The sequence below is a fragment of the Aristolochia californica genome, unplaced genomic scaffold, assembly GCF_029961685.1.
Source record: "Aristolochia californica isolate CCGP_79_NKW_82.1479 unplaced genomic scaffold, dmAriCali1.0.hap1 SCAF_14, whole genome shotgun sequence".
Classification (NCBI taxonomy): domain Eukaryota; kingdom Viridiplantae; phylum Streptophyta; class Magnoliopsida; order Piperales; family Aristolochiaceae; genus Aristolochia; species Aristolochia californica.
In genome coordinates, this window is record NW_027181815.1 from 5,525,204 (window position 1) to 5,549,947 (window position 24,744).

The 24,744-nt window shown below is 37.6% G+C and overlaps 3 protein-coding genes and 1 non-coding gene across 7 annotated transcripts; 2 read left to right on the top strand and 2 right to left on the bottom strand.

The window, feature by feature from the left end:
* Positions 1-260: 260 nt before the first annotated feature.
* On the bottom strand, positions 261-3,308 carry LOC137949887 (glucan endo-1,3-beta-glucosidase 13-like). Its single transcript, XM_068796122.1, has 4 exons — positions 3,087-3,308; positions 1,040-2,311; positions 759-789; positions 261-642 (listed from the first exon to the last, which is right to left on the bottom strand). The coding sequence occupies exons 1-4, from the start codon at positions 3,148-3,150 to the stop codon at positions 507-509; spliced, it is 1,503 nt and encodes a 500-aa protein (XP_068652223.1). The 5' UTR covers positions 3,151-3,308; the 3' UTR covers positions 261-506.
* A 524-nt stretch (positions 3,309-3,832) lies between these two features.
* Positions 3,833-7,882, top strand: LOC137950321 (early nodulin-93-like). Its single transcript, XM_068796717.1, has 4 exons — positions 3,833-4,101; positions 4,936-4,997; positions 5,517-5,592; positions 7,496-7,882. The coding sequence occupies exons 1-4, from the start codon at positions 3,993-3,995 to the stop codon at positions 7,585-7,587; spliced, it is 339 nt and encodes a 112-aa protein (XP_068652818.1). The 5' UTR covers positions 3,833-3,992; the 3' UTR covers positions 7,588-7,882.
* An 894-nt stretch (positions 7,883-8,776) lies between these two features.
* Positions 8,777-8,924, top strand: LOC137950953 (small nucleolar RNA snoR135). The gene has a single exon (XR_011112042.1). It is a non-coding gene; the product is annotated as a small nucleolar RNA snoR135 (small nucleolar RNA).
* Positions 8,925-12,485: 3,561 nt separating this feature from the next.
* Positions 12,486-23,668, bottom strand: LOC137949708 (arginine--tRNA ligase, cytoplasmic-like). 4 transcript variants are annotated; one of them, XM_068795858.1, is made up of 18 exons: positions 23,431-23,668; positions 22,415-22,530; positions 19,811-19,944; positions 19,418-19,496; positions 19,204-19,305; positions 18,832-19,047; positions 18,676-18,756; positions 17,687-17,770; positions 17,417-17,521; positions 16,729-16,907; positions 16,481-16,565; positions 14,954-15,155; positions 14,022-14,091; positions 13,755-13,824; positions 13,375-13,464; positions 13,162-13,230; positions 12,993-13,091; positions 12,486-12,755 (listed from the first exon to the last, which is right to left on the bottom strand). In XM_068795858.1, exons 1-18 carry the CDS (start codon positions 23,522-23,524, stop codon positions 12,645-12,647), a joined length of 1,986 nt encoding a protein of 661 aa, XP_068651959.1. In that variant the 5' UTR covers positions 23,525-23,668; the 3' UTR covers positions 12,486-12,644. The 4 variants fall into 4 exon arrangements, with proteins under 4 accessions (XP_068651959.1, XP_068651957.1, XP_068651960.1 ...); XM_068795856.1 differs by having other exon boundaries at positions 19,811-19,950; XM_068795859.1 differs by having other exon boundaries at positions 19,811-19,950; positions 22,415-22,534; positions 23,431-23,503.
* Between the last annotated feature and the right edge of the window lie 1,076 nt (positions 23,669-24,744).

The following is a 24,744-nucleotide window of genomic DNA, read 5'->3' on the forward strand; positions in this document are numbered from 1 at the left end:
ACAGTGATATAATAATTTATTTTAAATAATTTACTTATCCTTGTTTAGTTTTTAAATAGAGTAACATAATATAATTTTTTTGTTAATCAAATCTATATTTTTTTTAGATTTATGCTATTAGTTTTTGTTAATAGAGTAAATTGAAATTGAAACATTATACTTAAAAAATTAGCTAAAACGGAGTCCTTGAAGCATTATACTAAAATAATAATAATAATAATAATAATAATAATAATAATAATAATCCAAGTTGATGCAAGTCCAACTGCCCATGGTGATGGCAAGTTAATCAGTGTTTAACACCCGGTAGCAAATTGAAATGGATCACTGTGAATCTGAGAGTCGGAAAGAATGGTGGTTAACATTATCGAAAATACATTCTGGTCTCCCTTTAAACCGTTGTTTCCGATAATTTCAATAATCTATATACTTCACAATTGCCATTTTCCCTTCCCAATTCCAAAACCATCTCGCCACCAAGCGAGAATGAGCGGTCAAGCAGTTCTTCATAACCCAAGATGAATCAAACCTGCAAGATACGATGCAATCGCAATCCCCAATCTCCTTGCAAAGATACCACACTTGAGGGACGACGATACTTGAGATAATGCTGTCCCATTATTATTAGTCGTCAAGTTTGCCCTGTCCAAGATTTAACAATCAAATGTCAAACGCACAAGGATTTGTTATTTCTGCAAATCCCAACTACAAGCAGCAGTGGTAAAAACTGAAACAGATGAAATGATGCGTCTGCTTACCCAGTTGTAGTGTACATGCAGCTATCATAACCTGCAAACAATTGTAGCAACTTCAGTAATTACAGTTTCTGCTCTGGCCTATAAAAGGGCTATGAACTACAAGCAGAACCACTAAAATATGGAGGAAGAGTACAGACTGAAAACATCAAAAAGCGAATAAGCATTTCCAGAGAACGCTCAAGATAAACGAGCAGCAGTGATTTTCAAAGATGTGCAAGAGGTGAAAAGCACAAGAAAGATCATTGCTTGTATAGGGGCGCCTTGGAAGAAAAATACTTTACTTGGGTTCTTATTCGTTCTGACTCCTGCACCCCCGAAGCTGCAAGCAACATCGGAAGCTCCGTTTTGCTGATAATAGCTATTGAAAGCATATGAAGCGTGAGACTGAAATGTGTCAGGTTGGTAACAAGCTTGGCTAGGTTGAATAGGAGAACAATCCACATTTCCAGGTCCGCAGGCCCAATCCAACGCGTTCTGCAAGTCTAGTTCCTTGGCATTTGGGGACGCAATGCACCATGTCCCGTTTGCACTCGTGACGTTCGCCTCTGTAGTGGTATCTACAATGCCGTTTCCAGTCAAATCCAAACTGTATACACTCGTCTCATCAGGATAAAACAAACCCCAGTTCCTCTCCGATTCCAATCCCGGCTTCCTATTTTCATTGAAAAGCGAGAAAATATAAACATCAAGTTCTTCTCCAGGCTTTGCCGGAGTTCCACTGTTGTTAATAACATGGCGGATCAGATTGGTGTTGTAAGTCTGTGCATTATCTGGCGTTGCAGCTGTCTCCTTCGTCGATCCCTTTGAAGGCCATCCCGTCTCGGTCACCATGATTTTCAGAGTTTTGAAGTTCAGAGCCATTAAGGCAAAATACAGCGAATCTATTTGAGCATCAAACATATTCGTATAAACCATCCCTGTATTCGGGTCTATAACTTCGGATGAAGACGAAGAGAACAGAGCATAGTCCAGAGAAACTTTGGAAGGAGAATTCCTAAAAGCATAGTAAGGATAAATGTCGACCATGAACGGGGACTGATTCTCTGCAAGAAATTCCAACAATGGCTTCAAAAAGAACGCGTAACTGCTGTTGAAAGCCCCTGCAGAAGGTGGAAAAGACCGTGACATGACTCCAAGAGAGTGGGTACTGGACACTTTGATCTTCTTGTGAAGCCCAACTTTTTTTAGGGCCGTCAAGACGTTGCGCATAACAGGAACCACCAGGGCGGACACATTACCGGGAATTTCAGTAACTTCTGCACCTACAGTAATGTAGGTGATTTTCGTTGTTGGGTAGTAAGGGAGAATGTTGTTCTTCATCCAAGAATCCACGTTTGATTGGTATTGAGAAAAGGGAATCAAGTCAGAGTTTGGAACGCCAATCATGAGTTCTACATCCGTGTTGCCAAATGCCTTCAGAACTTGAATATTGGAGTCATAGATTCTCATGTACTTAATAGAGTGGAGCCGAACCAGTTGAGCAACCTTGTCCGGGGTCGGAAGGTCATCAGCATTTCGTCCATAGCATATGCCAATTTTGCTTCCTCTGCACACTGTTACAGCAAAACTTTGAATTTAATGAATATTTACAGATAAACTGAGTTCCTACTTCCCAGCAGAGAAAAAAATAACAGACTGACAAGCATTTTAAAGAAACGAAATCGCATCAAAAGCTGATTCAATAGTTCCTGCAGAAAACAAAACTGTATACACAGCCAACCAAGTTAAATGCCTAGAAATAAGACAAATAATGGAGTGAGAAGCTCTTGACAGAAAGATCATGTTGGGGCAATGGGAAACAGATTATGAGCAGTAGCACCATTTTTCTCAAAGCTCGAACAAGAATAGAGAGGAGAAAAAAACAGAGGATTTCCGAATGCGACAACACGAGCACAAAAGCGTTTCTTTAAAGCAAGTAAAAATCGATAGAATGTGATGGTTTTTTCTGCAAGTGAAGAAAATGAAGGAAAAATGCAGATTTCAAACCCGCCGTACATGAAAGAGACTGGTGAAGCTTAACAAGTGAAACTACAGAAGCAATGGACATCTCGTCAAAAAGACCAATAGAAAAAGCACAAACGGAACCATCCATGAAAATACAAGGGAGAGCTGTAAGACAAACAAGCCGCAACGGCACATACGGAAGAAATGGAGCAGCATAAGTTGGAAACGCACCAGTAGAGAGTACAGAAAAGTAAAACAGAGCGAATGTAATGTGGATGGCGGCACTCTAAGTCAGCAATGGAATACCATAAACAGTCAATCGACCCCGCGAAACAAAACACGGAATATAAAGAAAATCCATGAAATAAAAGCCATTCGACAAACCTGAGAACAGAGAAAAGAACAGCAGAACGATCCCATTTGCAAAAATGAAAAAGGCTCTCGCCATTGCCAACCACGAAACCCTAGCTCCTTTCGAACCTCGTTTCTTCCAGAAATCACAGTCCTCCTTTCCTCTATATATCGGCAAGCAGAGTAACAGCCTTCATCACGGTTCTCGCTGCGGCTCCGAACTCGATAAAATATCGTACGAAGGGCCGACGTCTCTGTAACTCAGTACCGGATGTCAATGGCTGAAATCAAATATGGTTTGGAAAATATATCGGGTCCATAAGTGAATGTCTGTCCGACAGCATCAGGTACAGGCCAACGGTAAAAAAAACCAGGGATTGTTTGATTCCTTTGGATTTTGGAAATTGGAACGATTCGAGCGCCTCACGTCCCTCCTCCATCGTCATCATCATCATCATCATCTTCATCATCATTAATTTATTATTATTATTATTTTATTTATTTAGAAAATGCCACCTATCCCCACGTAGAGTTTTTTTACAAGGCAATGTGTGTCACCTTTGTGTTACCTTTGTTCGAGTGGAGTTTTCCTGTTAACTCTAAGTGTCACTCACGTGCCAACTCACACTTAGGTAGTGATTAGATCGTGTTTAGGTGGTACTTGTCATTTAAATTAATATTGGCGGCGATGAGTAGTTTGGGAATTTTGGATATGAAGTCGAATTCTCAAGTCTCTTTAGGCTGTAAGAAGCCGCCAAGTCGTCGACTTTCCGAGTCAATAATTGTACAAGCGACGCATGGCTGCGCGGCGAGACACTGCACGCACGAGGGAAATGCACAAGACGCGCTCCCTACACCCAGATTCGGAAAACAAGGTCTTTATACTAAGTAGGCAGGACGCGGCCGATCAAGTTTTACTGAGAAATATCCGAACGAACCATGGGAATTCCATCGGAAATGAGAGACATTTGGATCAACAGAAGGAAATCTCCACTGATTGCTTCTCCTGAGGAGGACAGAATCCTTGCTGCAAAACGTTGTCAACAAGGTATGCGAATCTCACCTTATTCTTTTGTTTGCGAATTGAAATTGATAAATGAATCTACCGGCATTTTTTTTTTATGATCTCTTTGCTTATGGAGTAAAAGCGTTGCATAAATCACCATCTTGGGAACCTGTCGGATGCGAAATTTCAGTTAAATATTGAATCACGATCTGCGCGGGCTTCGGAAACTTCGTTATGATAATAAGAATTTTGATGCCTCAATAGCGTTTGATCTGTATCTCTTTTTTTTTATTGTATTTTTTTTTTTACATCGAAGTCTCTGTTTTCTTGTCATCGAGGATATTGGCAAAGCTTGCTCACTGATTTGGATTCACTCCTTCAATCCTCTCTTTCTACTTGGAACTATCTATCATTCTCGGGTCTGGGGATCGAAAGATTAAGAAGTAGTAAAAAAATACTAAAGGTTTCTATTAGGTGAATTTTTTCTCTTCTTGGATTTTCGTTTTTAACTGGCACATAAATGTTCGCTCATTATCAACTTTCTGAAAAGAACAAAAATTGGCCGATAATCCTCATATTTCTACTTCCTAAGGTGGGAGGCTGAAGATAAGATTTTTTGTGGTTCTCATTATGGCTTAAGAAGAGAACATATACAAGTTGTAGCTTTTCACACTTTACTTTGGTCATGTATAAAAAAAAAACACTTTGCCAGGATAGATAGTATGTTGCCATTTAACTCTGGCTTTCTTAACTCTCTGAGAGCTGCCCGATCTTGTAGTATCCGTGGTGCTTTTCGTGAAAAGGCTCCTACATTCCAAGTTTATATACTTGTGATTTGTGCGTCCATACTGACCTTCTTCCATGTATACTATACAGAGGGAGTTCGCCAAGGCCTCAAGGCTGCCTCAATCGCATGTGTTGCAAGTGCTGTGCCAACGGTGTTAACCTGACCTTTTCCTTGGCTACGTATTTGTATTTGTTAAAGTTGATCTTTATTTCTTTCCTGTTTTAGAAAGAACTTATCACATTGTTGGTATGAACATGGGTTCTGTGTTTAGTTTAATAGGATAAGAGGTTCTATCTTCTTCACGGTTGGTTAGTTTCACGAGATCAAATTTCGTGCATATATATCATCTCTTCGGATGAGATGAATTTAGTAAAAGATAAAGTGTTTCTTAGTATCCATTGCCTCTCTTTGGTTAGATTTATGTCATGCGATATGTCACTTTGCTTTCTGTTCTATGTATATGGTCTTAAAGGGGATAGCAGGTAGGTCTTGTGTCTGATGTTTTTTCTCATAACTCTAGTTTTATCTTGAATTAATCTTGGCAGCTGTTGGAGTCCACTGGTTACTTTTAGACCATGCTTCTCAATAGTGGTCTCTGCTTTCCAAATTAATATGGAGATCAAGGATTCTATATTGTCTCTGACTTTTTTCTTGATGTCCTGTCATTCAGTTGGTAGGTGTTCGTGTTATTCCATGGGCAAAGGCTAACCTTAATCACACTGCACAAGCACTCATTATATCAGCAGGTATGATAACAAAAATTATGACTATTAAATTTTCTTTAAGTGAAGATGTTGCAGACATAAAACTGCACCATTTGATTCTTTGATCTCAGTTTTTGTTGACTCATTTCTATATTTGTGTTTTGAAAAGCTTCATAAGATGAGAAAGGAAAAACAATGTCTCGTATTCCTCTTTATATTTTTTTCATTCATTTATGAAAAGTAATTAATGCAAATTCACTGTTGGAACTGTATTGACTTTTAAAGGACAAATAAGAATGCTGCTAGATTATTGAGGAGTTTCATTTTAGACTAATGTTGGATTTATCTACATTTTGGGCTTCGGTCAGATCATATGCCAGTGCTTAAAACAGGCAGACCTGAAAAAGTTAAGGAATTAGGAAAACAGATATTGTGGAGAGACTTATGAATTGTTTCATGTATTATTAATGCTATGTATTGGATAATGTATAAAGAAAGTCTGAAAATTAAAAGTTTTGAGAGCGCTCAGATAATGCCTTAAAACTATGATTTGGTTTCCTGAAATTACTGTATAGGCCCGAGTTTCTCATGATTCCTAGGACTACACTTTCTGATGTTTCAAGTTTTTATGGTACTGATGGAATGTGCTTCTGCATTTGAGTGGCTGAGTTCAATTGGTGGCACTTAGGGTTTTAATGCATTTTTTTTCTTGTTTGCTTAGCAAGCACCCCATTTTCTCATAAAACAGAAAAGCAGGCACCCTGTTTTGTTCCTGTGGTAGTTGAGGCTTACGTGCCAAAGAAGAAATTTCCTCATGGCTTCAAGTAGTTCTCGCTGCCAAATTAAAAAGGGAAAGATAGAGGTGCTGGGTTTATGAACTGCTTGCAGCAATTGCTGTGGATTTCAAATCACAAATATGAGATGCTAAATACTGAAGTTCTAATATTAGCTCCTTTACTTTTGTTTCTGAAACAAACAAGAACTTTCTTCCTGCTTCGAGTAGTTGAAGGTAAGCTAAAATACCTTTCTAAACTTTTTATAATAAAAACATAAAATCTTTCTAAACTTCTTCTGAATATCTTTATGGATGAAGTAAGGGCTCCAGTTCTTGAGGGCCTCACTCTTCTACATTTCTTCTCATTTCAATTGTCTTGTTTATATGATGATCACTGAAAGTGATATTTTAGGAAGTCTTTAAATTCTTTGGCCTCTTCATCTCATTTTACACTATGGAAAACTTTGTTTTCTTGGATCATGAAATGTGAATCTACTCTTGAATGTTTCAAATTACAAATTCTATATATGGAAATAATAACCAACAGTAAATACATGTTTGTTAATTCCGTTAATATACTATTTACAATTTTAAGGGGAGAGCCAAGATTGCCCTTTTAAAGTACTATTCTGATCCTTTTATGAAAGTGATGTATGACCCTCTCATTTGGATTGATGCAACCCTCCTAATGCAGTTTTGTCTTGATTTACTGTAATACTTCTATAAGGGCAATTGAGTCTTTTTACATGTCCAGTTAAAGCTAACTGAAAGAAGTTAATGGCAGCACTGTGTTGGTAATTTTGGTGACGCTATAGGATTGCAGAGGAATGACCGTGAAACCCAGGGTCATAAGTATGTATGCCTTCAGGATGTAGAAAATTAAAATAAACTTGAAGCTATAATTACTAGGTTTCTTTAGCTAATAATCTGGAAATGGGTTTTTCTTGGATTTCGTATTGATTTGTACTATTTCTTTTTGTTCTATTTTTTGGTTTAGAACTAGGAAAGTCCTTAAGAGCACAAATCAAGTTGGTGTTCTCATAAAGATAATATCGTTATTTCCAAATGAGTTTGCTAGTTGTGTTCATAGATGCTGAAATGTTCGATGAAGAAATATATGCACTGAAATGATGATAAATCTTAATATTATTCTTTCTGCCTGTTGAACAGCCTCCATCGCTGCCTACTTCGTTACTGCTGATAAAACTATTTTAGCGTGTGCACGGAAAAACAGTATTGGAACTTTAGAAAAAACATCTTGATGATGACACTGGGTGCAAAATTGGCTTCTTTCTCAGTCCAGACACATGGGTTCTACTCCATGGACTCTGCGGCCATGTATCTTTCTTCAGTGAGTTTTTTTTTTTTTTTTGTGTGTGTGTTCTGCAGAACTGTACTGTCACTTTTTGTTATTCTTAAATCGGTAGCCCTAACCCAAAAAAGTTGAATGAGAAAGGACCCTGTTCCTTCTGTAGAGGCCAATAAATACATGTAACAGAAAGGCAAACTGTTGTTTAGAAAGGCGTTGGCAGAAGCTTTCACCATTTTTATCTTTCATTTTGTTGTGTGGACTTCTTGGAAGCAGAGGCTTGGATGGTTTGGGTCTGTAAAACTTGAATCAGTTCATGTACAAGAAGATGGAGGATGAAAGAATAAAATTATCTTTTGCTGCCGCTCACATTACTTCCCATTCTGGCAATTTACTTTGATTTGCTAGAACGTTATGTGAGTGCAGTCAGAGAACCATACAAAAAATGCAAATTTTACTGTTACTGTGCTATTCTTCACTAACACAGAGACAAAAGCAGTCCTTGCTGGTTAGAAAATGCAACTCATTTTAACTTGTAATGGGGTTTTGAAGTGATTTTCGTAGAGGCGAGTTTCAAGAAAAAAAAAAAGTAAAAGTAATAAATTATCAAATTATCTAACTCATGTATTTATTTTATTAAATATATAAATTTAAAATACATTATGTAAATAAACCTTTCAAATCCAATTTCGATCAGGAATAGAAAATTTTAACTTTCATCTTTTTTTTTTTTTTCCCATGCCATGGATTGGGTTGGGCCGAGTGGAGTCGGGATCCTGGTCGGAAAAGGGGTAGTAACGTAAAGTCACGCGCGCAATCCCTTTCTTCAGCCCTAGTTCCCTTTGCTCTCTATATATAGCTTGCTATGTCGTTCAGCTCTACAGAGCCGTGTCGAAGTAATGCCCCAACAGTAAGGCGTTTTTTGTTTGGGGAATTACCTGTCCCTGCTTTTTTTTTTCTCTACTAAATGAGAAGGATTTAGGGTTTAGGGTTCGTGATAGGAACAATGACAGGAAGATCTGTCGTTGTGTCCTCGATGTTTCTTCATAGGCTAGATGATCAATTTCCGTTTTCTTTTTCGTCAAACTTTTTAGTTTTCTGGTTTTGTCACTGAAACACGGTTCCGTAGAAGTTTGCGTAAAGAAGCAGGGATTGTGTGTATCGGCGTTGCGCTTTCTCAATGCGTATCTTGCCGAAAGAGTTCCCTGCGAGATTAGTTTTGGGGAAGATGGGCAGTTGTGTTTCATTGTATCTCTCGTTGAAACGACAACAATCATCTTCCCCACATTTTACTCTTATTTAGTCTTCTTCTGTATGTGTTGAAAATTTTCTTGTATCCGTCGGTCGTCCCTAATTGACCCGTGCAGAAAACGGGGTTGGCCAGAAAGATTCTCTTTGATTCGTCACTTGATGGTCTGCGCGTGTTAGACGCAACCTAAAATGGAGTTTCGACTGTAATCAACGTATTAATCAACGGTGTATCATGTTAAAACTGGCTGTTTATTTTCCATTGTTGTCGTGGTGGATGAGAAGGCCGTGTGCGGATCTCCCCAAAGCTGCTAACAGAGACGGCATCGTATGCTCCTCTTGCCTCTAAATCTTTAAAATAAGATTTTCGTATTTTTTCAACTTTTCATCTGATTTTCATAGTCTGGTAAAAAAATCGGAAATTTGAATCTGATAATATAACTTTTTTGTTCCCAACGTTGTAAACAATGGCTACGAAATTATGACAAGGAGAAGGTGGGGAAAAGAGACTTGTTTGAACAACGATAAGTGGATGGTGAGGTTCGTTAAAGGAAGCTAGTCACAGTGCCCAACCTCACTCCTCTCTTGTTTCCGACCTCCTCCTCCAACAGCTACGAGATGGAACTCTGGTTTGCTCCGGAACTCGTTATACCCATTATATCTGCTAGAGACCACTTTGGAGTTGTTCTTGTGCCCGAAGGCTTTGGTACCTCCTGTGGCTGAAGAATGAGGTATTCAGCTTCTGGCAATATTACTTTTATAGTAAATAATTAATTATATCTAATTAGTAATTATATTGCCTAAAACATATTATCTGTCTAAACCTTTCAGATGTTAAATCTATGTAATTGAATTTCCACGGCCAGGCACGATCCACATTCCACACCATGGGATCACTCCTTGCATCGTCAGCTACCCCTCTGTTCTTATCTCTCATCTCTTTCCTTTTCTTCCACTTCCGGCTCTCTCTCTCTCTCTCTCTCTCTCTCTCTCTCTCTCCTTTTTTCCCCAAATCAACTTCTTGACAGCTTTGGTTCCCATCCACCCTTTTTCCCCCCGACATGATTCTTCCTCTTTCTTTTCCTGTCAAACACTTTTTTTCTTTTCTAGGCTTTGGTTTCTGCTTTATGGCAAATCCTCTATGATCAGATTACTCGATTTGACGTGGGTATTTTAATTTTGTGTGTAAAAAGATATTAGTTGCAATCATTCAATCTGAGCAGTTTAATTTTTGTCAAACAGAAATATGTTCTAAAGATAACCCAAATCAATCACTTAATATTGGATGCCTTAATGGGTGGATGAATATTAGATTGCTGATTAAAGTTTTTTTTATCAAATGATTGAGATGTAATTTTTTGCTTATCAAAAATCCGCGTGCAACTACAAAAGAGACAGATTCAGTTTGATGATGGTGCATACTTTTCTGGAGACAGTTTCCATTGGATCACACCTTCTTCCTCACAATGGCAATCCTGATCACAGGGAGAAAGATGAGGAACCCACAGTTAGGATCCCATTTCCTGTGCTCTCATCTTAAATAGCCACTGGTTTCGTGAGGAAAATGTGGTGGTATCGACCTGTGATTACTGAGTCAGATATGGATGACTCTAATTCCCAAGCCTTATCCTCTTCTCTCCTCTTACCTTTTCCTGCTGCTGCGGGCTTACGATGGAAGACTATTCAAACTCCTTACATAAAAGCTTCTGATAATACCGAATCTCTGCTTAATAAACAAATATTTAAATCTCCTTGTTTTTTTTCTTTCGCTGTCTCCGTGGTTGCCACATGAGTTTTATCCAGTTTCAATTTGATAATATGGGATATGTCCAAATATAGAATAATCCATCATCCAGGGCACGGTCGACCGCTCTTTCGGAGATATATAAATACCAGTCCTGGCACCAGTTCTCCCTGTCCTGCTGAAAGGTGAAAACTGAAAACTCCCCCTTCCTTTTCGTCTCCTTTGCGTGCAGCTTACAGTGGGAAGATGATGGTCGACGGCGATGATGACTGTGATTCAATTACCACGTCGGATGGTTCTAATATGTCGGGAGACTCTTCGTCTCTGGACTTTGCAGAGGATGCGACTTCTTCTGGTTCTTCTTTACCAGCTCAAGTAGTTCCGGATGGACCTCTCTACGAGGTGTCCTCGCTCATGGCATACCTCCCCATCAAGTGAGTATGGTAAATGAAAATTATTCACCCTTTGTTGTTGCACAGAAAGTAGTCCAGCTCAGAGATTACTGAAAAACGTATTTGATCCTTACTTGGTATAAATCTTCCACCGTTTGATACTGATTTCCACTAATGGGAAGTGAATTCTATGCTAGATAGAGAAACTTTTATTTTATGCTAGTGGCTGCAATGAGCAGTTAATTCGTCGAATTCCCCATAAAAATTCCAGTTAGTTGTCAAATATATCCTCTCACATGATTTCGTAATAAAAATGAGATTCTGTTCTGAGGCATAGGATGAGTATGGTTTTTGATTCAGTATTTTTGCAGGAGAGGGCTGTCCAAGTTCTATGAAGGCAAGTCCCAATCTTTTACATCTCTATCTGAAGCGAGATCCGTCGAAGATCTCGCGAAAAGAGAGACACCTTACGGGAAGAGAATGAAGTCATGTAAGAGCTACGCGGGTGGGCTGGATTCCCAGAGATCAAACGCTCCTGGAGCTTGCACGAGGAGAATAAGGAAGAAGGGTTCCCGGGCGTCTTATTCTTCTTTCTTGGGCACGAGAAATAGCAGCTTTACAGCCGGAAGGCCTCCGGTTGCGAGGAATTCGAATTTTCTGATACGATATCCCTGTTGAGATCTACTTGATTTCTCGAGTGTGAATAAGAAAAAGAAGCAAAAAAATGATTTACTACAGAGAATTTAGATTAAGATTTTTCTTCTGAAACAACATGTAGTAGTTAAAAAAAAGAAAAGAAAAAGGATTCATTTGAAAAACAGAAAGCCCTGACCTCCACCCTGCCGTGATGCAGAGCCGTTGATTGTAAGCCTGCCTTGTAAAAGCAGGCAGCATAACGACATGTTGTTGACTGTCTCACGACAAGCTAATGAAATTTTTTTCAGACGTGATCTCTATCAGATTGTTGAGCGACCACAAAGATTTCACTCCTTACTGATCCCGTCCATCGCTAGATGAAAAGAGGCGATAAGGGTATTACAATTTTGAGAGCCAGATCAATGTGTGATAACTGTAAACCAATGCGTAGCACTCAAAGAGCACGGCAAGCGTTCTTTTTGGCCCCTGTTCCACATCAGATCGAAGAAATGATACAATTCTCTTAAATTGAAATGTAGTTTCTTAACAATAACTCAAGACTTGCTTAATGTTATTGCATACAAACAAATGAAGATGTCCCACTACTAGAAGCAGTATGTGAGGCAAGGAATATGCACTTTTGAAACCAGAACATGGACATAAACCAGGTGGAGCCAGTTCAACAGGAATCCAACCAAAGTATGTCACAGATACCTTTGAAAAGACACGGGCATTTTATATTTTAAGTTACTATGAAAGGAGATATTTAGGATAAACTCAAGAAAAGGAACAAATCACAACGCTAACTAATAAAAAATCCAATTATGAGAAAAATAAGAATGTTTTTAAATGTATGATCACATCAACAGAGGATAAGATTAGAAAATCAATTTTTTGTTGATGCCGTAATTTGTTTTCTACAAACTACGATGCAGTGAACAAGTATCCCAACCCTCCTTGAGTCTAAATAAAATTGAATTGCAAATCGTATCATATTTTGTACACAGGGACTATACCAAGAAGATCAAAACATTTCCTCATAACAACAGCTGTTGCCTCGCACAACAACAATCTGCTACATTCCTCGGGTGATCCAACCACCTGTCCACAATTGAAATAATAAATACCCAGAAGTAAAACTTCAAATAATCTACAAACTTAAACGTTGATTAAGATATGACACCAATACCCAAGATCTTTTTTCTACTTTTTCTCCCTGAACGGTTCTAGCATTGCCTCTTTGGGGAACTTGAGGCCAAAAGTTATTTTTTTCTCAGGTAAGGTAGGGAAGGAAATAAGGACAAGATTTGAATAAGCTTTCGGGTGGTCTGATCATACCTGGCAGCTTGTGTAAAATCTGGTAAATTTCTCTGATAATTTGTAGAGGTAGTCACATAAAAGGTTGGGTAAGAGATTGGTGCAGACCTCTTCAACAATCTGCAAATGCACGAAAAGCCATTTTAGGTTTTCTCTCCTTCTCAAGGCAATAAGAAAAGTCAAGTCTCACCTCAGAAAACTGAACTAAATGAAGCCCCAATGCCCTTTCATCCTCATGACCCAGAATGAGGTTTTCCAACTGTTAAATTAAGAAAACATCACATAATAAATTTTGAAGCACCCGTGTAACGTTTCTCCAAAAAATTCCAAAAAGGATATATCCCAAAAAGAACATTTCATATTTTTGGCAGAAAAGTTCCTCAATAGTGAACAAAGAACGTACTTTCTTAAGTTCTTCTACATCTTTACCAGACTTTCTGATAATAGAACAAATACGTGCATGAGCATACAGCAAGTACACAGCAGTGTCTCCCTGTCAAAAAGGCCAGGATGAACAAGAAAGAAACCACTCTAAATTCTATAATTAGAACTCTAACAAAAAATAAAAAACCTTCTAAACTTTTGCCTTGTGTATGACCAAATATTTTTTTTATGGTCCTACAGCATCTTACACGTCAAAGAAGTAACATCTTAAAATTCATGAAACAATCAGCACTTAAGCTTAGCTTTTAAGATGTATTTTCTTTTTTTCAAAGAAAGGATAGCTTGTAATTTTTTCTAAAGAAAAACGCTAGCATTTAAAATGTTAAAATAAAACCACACCTTGTCATTAAGCATTGCATCAAAACTAAACTGGTAATTTGTCAACCTATTGTTCTTGAGATCTGCATACCTGTTGCATAACAAATCATGCCTGGTCAAGAAAGAGGAGATATTCTGACTAGCCCATACCATGAGCTTTTCAACAAATATTTCCAGCAAAAGATGTAAACCCTATTTTTTTGTGTGGTCTTAGAGAAGTAAAAGCCTCTTTCAAATAATGCAAGATCTACACAAAAGCAACTAAAGCCTAAAAAAGAGGTGTCCTACTTGACAGCTCCATAGCCAACAGCTTCAGCTGTTCGCTCAAGTTCTTCTTCACTCCACTCTGCAATTTTACCTAGCCAAAGACAAAACACAGTATGTTAAAAATTCTAAAATATTGGTTTTCAAAAAAATAATTCTTAAATCTTTGAAGTAATAAAGGACTCTCTATAACACAAACTTGAAAAACAGATTCAGTTGTAACACAACTCAGTTCAGTCTGACTCAGTGAATCTGGTTTGACTTGCACTGCTATTCTGAAGCATGACAACAAACCAGTCTAACCAACGCTGAGTGCAAACTACTACACAATCGGGAAAATGAAGTAGAAGCTTCAAGGATATGTCATCCAAAACAGTCAAATTAATTATCTAAGAAACATTGACAGGTCATAATTTTGCAATGTATAAAAAAGCAACATCCATCACTAAGCCCCATGAGTTTCTAAGCAACCTTCATGAAATTTTGGAAATAACTACAGTAGAAAATCAACTTTTCCCTGACACAAGTAGAACAATATTTACCACTACTAAGACACCAACAACGAGCCCAAGGCTGGGGTTTTTAGCTTGAAGTTTGCTAGCAAAGATTCAACATGGGATCAGTGCATGAGAAGGAGAACCAGAGAAGTAAAGTTAGCTAGCAAAGATTCACTTGACTGTTTAGGGCATGCATAAGACAGGATCATGGTAAAACGGGAAAAAGCAAAACAGGTACAAGACTGAAAACTGGATCTAGTATTAGCCTTATTCTATCTACACCAGGATCCTCCGTAGCCCCATTTCTTAGGCAACAATTTGGCCAAGATGGGCCAGACAGCACGGTTGCAGATCAAAAGTTCCTACCATAGGTCCTTGAGACATACTTTTCTCACACACTACTACTGGTTGACCAAAAATAAATAAAAATCATAAAAACACAGCAGGCAAAAAGCAAACCATTGTTCTCAAGGCGTTGTTTGAGTTCTGTTTTACTGCGATTTTTGGCTTCATCAAGTAAGTCAACTAATCGAACAACTTCAGTAGCTCGAGTCCGGAAGCGTTTGCCATCTGCTCCAAGCACAAGACCAAAACCAACATGGCTTGCTTTGGGGTACAAAGTAGCATCATTGGCAGGAAGCCAACCAGCACGCTTGGCAGCCTAACAACAGGAAAACCCAGTTTCAACATCAAACAAAGCAATGTCCTGCACAACAAGATTATCTTCTTGTAAAAAGCCAAAATGCCTCAGACAAGGAAGTCAGAGTCAAGTAATGTGGCACATCATGTATTGCTACATTCTAATCTAATAATCATTCTTTAGATAGGTTATTTTTATGTTCAGATAAAACAAGATAAACACATCTCTTTCTGTAAGTAGCTGAGAGTAACATAGCTTTCATTTGCTACCATTTTTGCAATCTATCTGACTAAGAAACTTGATTCTTTTTACACAACTAATTAAACCACTTATTTTATGTCATAATAATCAATGTAGCTAGTGTTTTGAATCTTAGGGACTTGTGCTCAAAATTTTCATCTGAGTCAATTATAGTTAAAGTAAAAAAATTCCAGTTTTTTATATTAAACACCTGCATATGGGGGATAGAATTTTATACCATGCACTAAGGATATATCAGATCACCGTGCAATATCTTAAATGTACTAGCACATATCATGATAACCACAATGACCAGTTGATTGGACAATCAGAGTTTAGTCTAGGACTCAGATCACCATATCGTCAAGCTCTTCTTTAGAAAAGAGATTCCATTGAGGAGAGGTTGCATGAAAAAACCCAAGAAGTTCAAGCACAAAGGGGACAGTTCGCTTGAAGGTAAGAAATTGCAACTTTTATATTGTATAATCTAAAAATTCCAATAATTCTTCTTAAGATATATATTATCATTATTGTCGTTTCACTACTTCAGCAAAAAGTACAATGGAGAGTAAAGAAAGAAAATAATATCGTATCCAGCAATAAGAGGATTTTATTACTAGATATAAGAAAAGAAAAAGAGAATAAAATCACTTAAAAATAAATAAATGCATGTCATAATAATCACTTAGAATAACTCCAGTCATATGCAACCTCACATGCAGCTGGTCAGCAGCATGTTACAGGGAGAGGAGAAAAACAAGGGATGGGGAAGAAAGTTATAAAGTTTGAAGGAGTGAAAACGAAAGAAAGAAAGTTTGGATAAATTTCCTCCTGTTATTTGAGGTTATGGAGATATTCTTCCAGCCTTTCGGTCTCTTGACGACAGAGGGGTAGGGAATTCTCTACTATTCAATCAAGGTTTGGACATCTTCATTAGACCCTTTGAGTGGTGTCTTGGAGGTCCGATCATGACCATGCTAAGGGACGGCAAAAAAATGGATGCTAAGTGACAGAAAGTAAAAGTTCATACATATGAAGTTTGCTCAGAAAAAAGAAAATTGCAGATAGTAAATTGAATAAGCCGAAAACAAGAAAATGCTACATACACTGAATAGCATTTCAAAGTGAGGTGACTGTCCAACATCAGTTACATACACCATCCATTCTGCTTTTTCTTCATTAAGCCGATACCTTCAAATATGATGATGCACAAATATGGTACCAACAAAAGAAGTCATGTTAGAAATTTCTAAAATGCAAATGGACAAAAAGATAGTAGCATTACGTATAAGTAATGAATTAAAAATCCATGAAAAAATATTATGGCAATCAACTGTACACAAAACAAACTAACCAAAGAGCTGCTAGATCAGTTGAAGCATAGTTGTATCCTCCATCACGCTTGACAACAATAAATGGGTTTGGATGCCCTTTAATAAATATCACTCGTGCACCTTCACTTTCTTCTATTAATCCTTTGCTGGTCAATTCCTCAAGAACTCCAGGGATATAAGGATTATAAAAACTCTCCCCCTAGAAGAACATGGATGTTATTTTCTTGCCAGTCAGCAAATGATAACATCATAATAACACACTGTTCCACAAACTACAAAGCCAACAGGCTAAAATGTAAGGAAGAAAAACAAATAACCACTAAGTCATATGCAGATTGCAGAAGCAGACAGAGTCATATGTAACCAGAAACAAATCAAAATGTGGCAAGGGGCAAAAAATGATATCATATTGGCAGAAATGGCAAAATAGAAAACAGGCCAAACCTATGCAAGACTGCATGCCTTGTCATTTTTTATTTTTTTTTGGAAAATGGCTTTGTCAATTTTTTTCATTAAGACTATTCTTGTAAAGAGATTTCTGCATGAGTTAAGAATCTGATGAAAAGAGATTGGTTTCATATAATTGCAAAATGCACTGGAGAAAAAAGTGATGACTCACAACAGACCTTTTTCTTTTCAAATATTGGCAAAAAACAGTTTTAAGACACTTAATACTTTTAAGCTGCAAGACAGTTTTAAGAATAGCACCTTTTCCTCTAACTTAACTCCAAGCCGTCTATACACCTGATCAAATTCTTGTCGGCTAATCTCACAAATTTGCTTCCACGCCCTACGGTATCGAGGCTCACCACCCTGTCAAGGCAAAAGAAAAACAACAAGTGACCACCAAACATGTACTCATTAAGACACTATTCATCCTGAATCTTAATTTTAAGGATTTCTTGAGTGTCAATGTTGGTCTACAAATCCTTGTATCCAAACCACCCAAGTATAGCTCAAAACATTGCACAAACTCACCTGTAGTTGAACCACAGCCTGCTGAGCTCTTTCCTTGAATGAAGGATCTTCATCAAAATTCAATTTTGATGCTTTGTAGAATGCCTACAAATTGATAAGGTTTAAATGAGTAAACCATAAATTCCTTTGTCAAGATTTAGTGACCAGACTTTCAATTCACTAAATTGACATGTTTCATTTAAAAATTCCGGTACTCAATGTAAAATGGAAACATAGCACCCTCAAAAAAATTAAAATTCATAAATAAAGATAATTGTTGGAATGCAGGGATGGCACAGCTTTTCTTCCTAATTCTAAACAGATTTTCCTCTACGTGCTACAATTTCAGTTTAGAGCTTAGCCATTAAATTCATTTTGTTACAGCTAAAACAAGGCCATATTGAACTTTGACAAAACCACAAATGATTCCTTAATTTTGACATCAAAAACCATGATTGGGACACTTCCAAAAAAAATGGCTCCACTGCTGTTAAATTCATTTTGTTACAGCTAAAACAAGGTCTTATTGAACTTTGGCAAGACCACAATGATTCCTTAACTTTGACATCAAAAACCATGGTTAGGACACTTCCAACAAAAACGACTCCACTATTTCAAATAACTAAGTATATAAATAAAAAAGACTGGTCAAAGAATGTTGTAAAAGGATGAAAGAAGACAAGTCCTAGTCACCATTTTTAACTGCCACATAAAAATATAGAAAGAAAAATGGAGGACATCTTTGAACCAGCCCTACTTCCACCAAATAAATTTTCCTTGAAGAATAAAAAAGTGATTTTCATCTTACAAATTCTATCATATATTCAGTCCAAAAGTAGTGGTACTACAAAACAGGCACATATTACAGGGAAAGACCAGGAAGGCAACTTGGAAATTTAACTGTCATGTTGAGTAAACTCTCAAAGAGAAAGGCAAAACAAAAATACTTATCTGACGAGGGCAAGTTATAAGAAGAAGTGGAAAGGTTGTTAAGCGCATATTTAACTAACCTGCAGATCACCAATAGCCTGAACACCAGCCTCCTCCCAGTTTGGAAACATCTCAAAGAGGTACTGAATCAACATACCAAACTGCAGAACACAAAACTTACATAAGAAAGAAACCTCAATCAGGTAATGGAAACTGATTGTTTCTATATAACCCACCTGTGTACCCCAGTCACCAACATGGTTTCTCCGAAGAACGTCAATATTTGAATATTCTAACATTCGAGCAAGGGTGTCCCCAATGATTGTTGATCTTAAATGGCCAACATGCATTTCTTTTGCAATGTTGGGTGACGAAAAATCAACCACTGCCCTTTTTACAGGAAGCACCGGTGCCCATGTCCCAATTCCATTAACAAGCATCTTTTGAATGCTCTGCATGTAAAACATTATAATTAGCAATGTTTTGTATTAGTTTTTTTTTTAAACGGATGTTTTGTATTAGTTGTGAAAGTTAAACTGTGCTCAAGAGATTCAAATAAACAAGAAAAATAAATAGAAATGTCAAGAAATCAAAAGCCATGACAAGACCTTAGCTATCCATTTGTTTGACAAAATAATATTCACAAAACCAGCTTTTGCAACAGATGTAGATTCTACAATTTCAGAAGGAGGCAAATTTCTTGCAAGGGCCTGAAAGAGAAAAGAAGTGGTTTTGTGAGACAAGGAATTACAATTCACAAAGGCTTTGGATAAGAACCCTGAAAAGGCCAGCACAAAAAGATTATTGAGAATGTATTAGTACCTCTCCAATAGAAGCAGGACCCCCTTTAAACTCAGTTGTTTTTCCTTTTACTTTGGACCACATGCTCATAGCATTGTTGCTACACCGAAACAAATCATCTTCACCAAATAAATACTGGGAGGTACCAAAACCATGCTGAAATCTTATCACAACAGAAATCCATATCACACCGTGACTCCAAGAACTTGGTGCTAAATGGTACAGACTGATATATCCTTATGACTACTTTTTTTTTTATAAAGGATCCTTATGACTACTTTAAGTCAGTCCATCTTGTACCATTGGCCTCAAGTCTTATCAAGTATTTTTTTTTAACATCTTTTTTTTTTTTTTAAAGAATGGTGAATATCCTTACATCCGTTATAATTAATAAAAATATGATAAGAAACTCACCACTGATAATCACCAAATTTTTGGGACACTGCAACCAGAGGCTCTACATTTGATTCATCTGGAAACGTTGTTCTTAGAGAGACTTCAAATAATTGAGATAGTTGCCTCTTAACATTTCCAGCACCACCTATTATCTGTGCCTTAACAACATTATGCATCATTTCAAAATGAGTAGCAAATTTCTAGGGATGGAAGAACATAACTACCATCAGAATGAAATCAGATGCAAGATCCTATGAACAGGATAAAAAAGACAACATCAATACACAGTGGGGACTCTGGGATATATTCCATCATAAAGAATGTGGAACAATTTGAATAATTTTTATCTTCCTCATGCGGGCTTCTGCTGTTTATGAGATAACACCAGCAATATTGACTAAAAACCATGCTTCAGGAGTACTTGTCTACTTGTATCAAAGACATTATCAAATCAATAGCATTTATGTGCAAGGGGGGATACTCTAATCAGTGGACAATGAGTGCAACAGCAACAAGATTCAAATACATGGAAGAGGAATGGAGATTTTTTTAAAATCTTTTATTATGTGCTGCAGTCCTTTAGCTATGTGTCAGAATATGGTCCTTACACATGCAAGATGAATATAAATTCTTAACCTCCTTTTCCTTTTATTTGCATTTTAAAAGTGAAGTGTGAGTCAGAGGAGAATTAATAATCTTTGGCAAGAAATATGAACAGGTTTGGGAAATTACACAAAATTTTCAGAATATGTATAACGACACAATTACTGAGCATGAGACCATAAGGGTCACTATACCCCAAAAGTAGTGCAATAGCACTCCCTTATTTGCTTCCTCAAAGTCCACTGATCCATCTCCTCATAGTCCACTGACCAATCTCAAGCCCTGCCAACTTAAGTATATATCACCAGGTAACTTGTACTAGGTAATTTGTGCCCATACCTAGATAGCTATAATTTTCTCTAACTTAATGATGCATGTCATGACAAGGAATGCCCTCATGTAGTGGAATTGATCAATGGACCACATTCAACAACCAGGAGAAGAAAAGGTCTTCACATACAATTCAGTCCCCATTAAAACAGGCAGGACCACCACTCTAGTTGAGTATAACTAACTAAGAGAGTCAAAAAATTTGAAAGTAACCAGCCCCTTACAGTCATTCAGTGCCCCAAAATTTGAGGTACCCAAATTCTCAAGCTGGAGAACCCAGCCCCAAACCCTTCACCAAGGTCACGGCTGCAATCTAAAACAAGCTTGAAGACTTCTTTTCTCATGTGCCTCCATCCGGTTGGCTTAGATTCAACTGTGGCGAACTCAAGCAGTCTCTTCTTAACTTCATGAGGGGCAACTGCTCTACGGAAATCTTATCAGGTGATCACACTTTCCACGAGGGCTACAATTAAGGTGAAAGAAATTCCTTCCTATTAACATTCATAATTTTCTCACAAAAGAGGGTAGTCCAATATCTGTTTTCCCCCGCAGCTCAAAAATGTAAAATTTGAAAGCTTGCATATCACCTGAGCTGGTGGAGCTGCCTATAAAAGAAGGCAATTCCTTATCTAACCACAAGAACAACATCCCACAGGGAACAGAGATCATGGATCAATACTATCCGACATCCAAGCATAACATGAATATGCCAATGCCCTTCATAAAGGGACTCAGTACCTCCACTCAAAAAGGCATATAGGCAAATAGACAGTTCACTGTTTCATCAGCATAAACAAGCAAGATTTATGTTGCCTAAATGAATAGTAAGCTCGCAGCAGTGAAGATCTTTCTCCTCTGGTTTCATATCATCAATGAGTGGGCCTCTTTGGCTGGTCGTACAAGTGACAGATCTTTGCTTTTTTAAGCGAAATGTGGAAGACAAAAATCTCTGAACTAGGCAAAAAGAAATTTAACAGAAAAATTCATCCGTTGACTAAGGCAATTGTAATAGACAATCTCTCCCCTAAATTTCATATTTCTCCTAGCATGCAAAAGGAAAAGCAATTCATGCTGATCGCCAAAAAAGAGTTCGGTATGATGCTGTCTTAAGCAAGCAGTGTTTCCCTCTTCTTCACTACTTTATTGGCCATGCTGTTATCTTCAATCTCAAATGGTAAACACCAGCAATTATAGTCTTCATATCTAGCCCCAGCAAAATGCAACTTTGGGGTAATTAACAAAGCAAAACCCAGAACATCCAGCATCCTCTCCTTTCTCCTCACAAGAAATGACTGCCAGCAACCATCATAAAATATTGCAATGACAACGGAAAAACATGTAAACACAGCAAATAAAGGATCATGAGATTAATTCATTCAACTTCTCCATCTTCATCTTCGTCAAGCAAAAATACAAGAAGTAAAGCCATCATTGAACTGCTTGCATACAGTATTAATTTCTATATGCAAATCTCCACAAAAAAGGTAAAGATAGTAACATAAACCATTTTAAATCTAATCTAAAACACAAGACACAGGATTTTTTTTTCTTCTGAAAGGCAAGATGCAAAATACTTGTTATAATGCCATTCCAAAAAAAAACTTGTTATAACAAGGCAGTTAAATTGTTAATCAAGAGTTACAGCCTCAACTAATAATGGACTCAACATCAACATATGCAGATACTTACCGGATCTATTGCCCCTCCTTGCAGAGTAGCAGATGTTGACACCTCACTGCTCATTGCTGACCGCAATGAAGCCTGCTTGCTAATAATTAATCTTCTGGTCGTTAATCTGAAGTAACCTGTCTAGTTTCACAAGAAGCAGTATATCCTGCATTAGAAGTACTCAAACTTAAATCGTTCTACTAATAACCAAAAGAATAGAATTTTGTGCCACCAATCACAAGTGACAGCTCACATCTTCCAGTTATAAACGGATTACTGATCAGCACCAAAGGGAAGGGAGTGCCAGACTTTGTAAATGTAAAATTCTGCAATACCAAGACACTGTTACCTTGCAAAGAAGGCAACTTCTACTTGGATATTGTCAATGGCATTGAAGTTACGTCTTCATTATGCTCAGCGTATTACTAATATAAGGATTGCACTGACCACTTACAAATTTGCGCAGATATTTGAACAATAAAAACCGAATATGCAACCACCCCAAGGAAACAAGAAACAGAGAAAATTATGGTTGGAGAGATGGAAATTAATAACATGAGCTTGCAACAAAATGAAAAGGATTTGCGTCAAGCATTGACAACATGCCATCTTTATCTAAAAAACTCACCGGTAAATTAAATTTTTGTACTTGACAAGTTGACAGGGTCTTATCAAGACAAAAAAAAAAAAACGTCTAGACTTCAGTTATTTTATAAAACACAAGAATCAACTCACCAGAATTGAGAAATAGACAGAAGATAAAAATGGAGTAAGAGAACAAGGACAGTACTAGCAAAGAAGAAATAACGGTTGATAGCAACGAAGCATATAAAAAATCATTCAAGCCTGCTTTCCAGTTCAAATGTGGGAAATCTAGAAAACAAACACCACTCACTTTAGGCAACAAAATGGAACTTTTCTTGAACAAAAAAAAAGTAGGATTTTTTGCCAAGAATTAGCACTAAATTGTATGGCAGGAAACAAAATATAGGAAAAACAACCAAATAAGATGTTAAGGTTCTGACAGCCACGCTTACCGGTTTCTGGTGGATGTCGAGGAAGCCGAGAGAGGCGACCCAAGGAAGGAGGGAGCACGGTGGACGAGAGAAAGTGAACCGGTGCCCCTGTCATTTCATAAATACCCCGCTGGTCCTTTTTCCCTACTGGCTGTTTAGGGGGCACTCGCCGCCGAATAAAGCGAGCCGTTTCCCTCGTTAGGGCCACACATGAAAATGTTCGGCCTTAATGATACCGAAATGAGGCACCCTCGTCCGACCAGAATGTTCGTTCGTGAACAGGACTCGATCTGAAAAACATTGAGAATGGATCTCGTTGATACCGCTTACAATTTACGCGAAGCGTCAAGGACACCTTGTTCCACAAAGGTAAATAAACCCTAATTGCTTTCCGATACATACTTTTAAGCATATTTTGAACGTAAAAATTACTAATTTTATTTGTAATCAATGCCAATGGCCACTTGACTAGCCCTTACTCTTAGCAGTATTTGAAGGCAGAACGTATGGGACTTGGGCTAAAAAGGTTGGCCAATGTAACCTAAAAGACTAATCATGTGTAAAAAAGGTAATCTACGTAAGAGGTTTTATTGGTTTTTAGGTAATATTTATTAAAAATAAATAAATACTTTAATTTATATATTGAATAAAAATAAAAATATTAAATTATAGGAGGTAGTAACTCAAAATCTTACAAGCATCATACTGAATGTGTAATTTTTAAAATAATGTTGAAGTTTTATATTTAGAAAAATATTTTTCTAAATAATTTGGTGATATTAAAATATTTTTAATTAAGAAAACTCATTATTCGAAAAAAGAAAACTCTATTTCTAGCGAGGAGAAGGCGAAAACCACGGATCCTCTTACACTTACTAATTACTAAAATACACGTCATCGGCCTTATCCTTTCCTCGTCAGTCTGAATAACAGTTCCTCAAAAGTTTCAGGCTATAAATAGGGTCACCGTCTTCGTTCACTGAACATATAGATATTTGCGTCGAACGTAGAGAGAGCGATCGGCAGGCATGTTGGACGCCACTGGGAAAGGGTACAAGTCTCACTCGAAATCCGTCCAAGAAGGGCGCAAGGATCGGAAATCAGCCACCGGCACGAATGGCGCCCCGAAGAAAGGTGGCCATGGGGGGAAGTTCACGTGGGCCGGCGATCGGTTCTCCGCGGAGGAAATCGGGATGGAGTGGGGTCCTTTGGACGCTAAGGATCCCAACTATGAAGATCCGAACGAAGATGTCGTCGTCGCGTAGATCGATCGGTCCCGAAGGATAGCTCCTTGGATCTTGATCTGCTGTACAAATTATGCACTTTGCAGTGGTT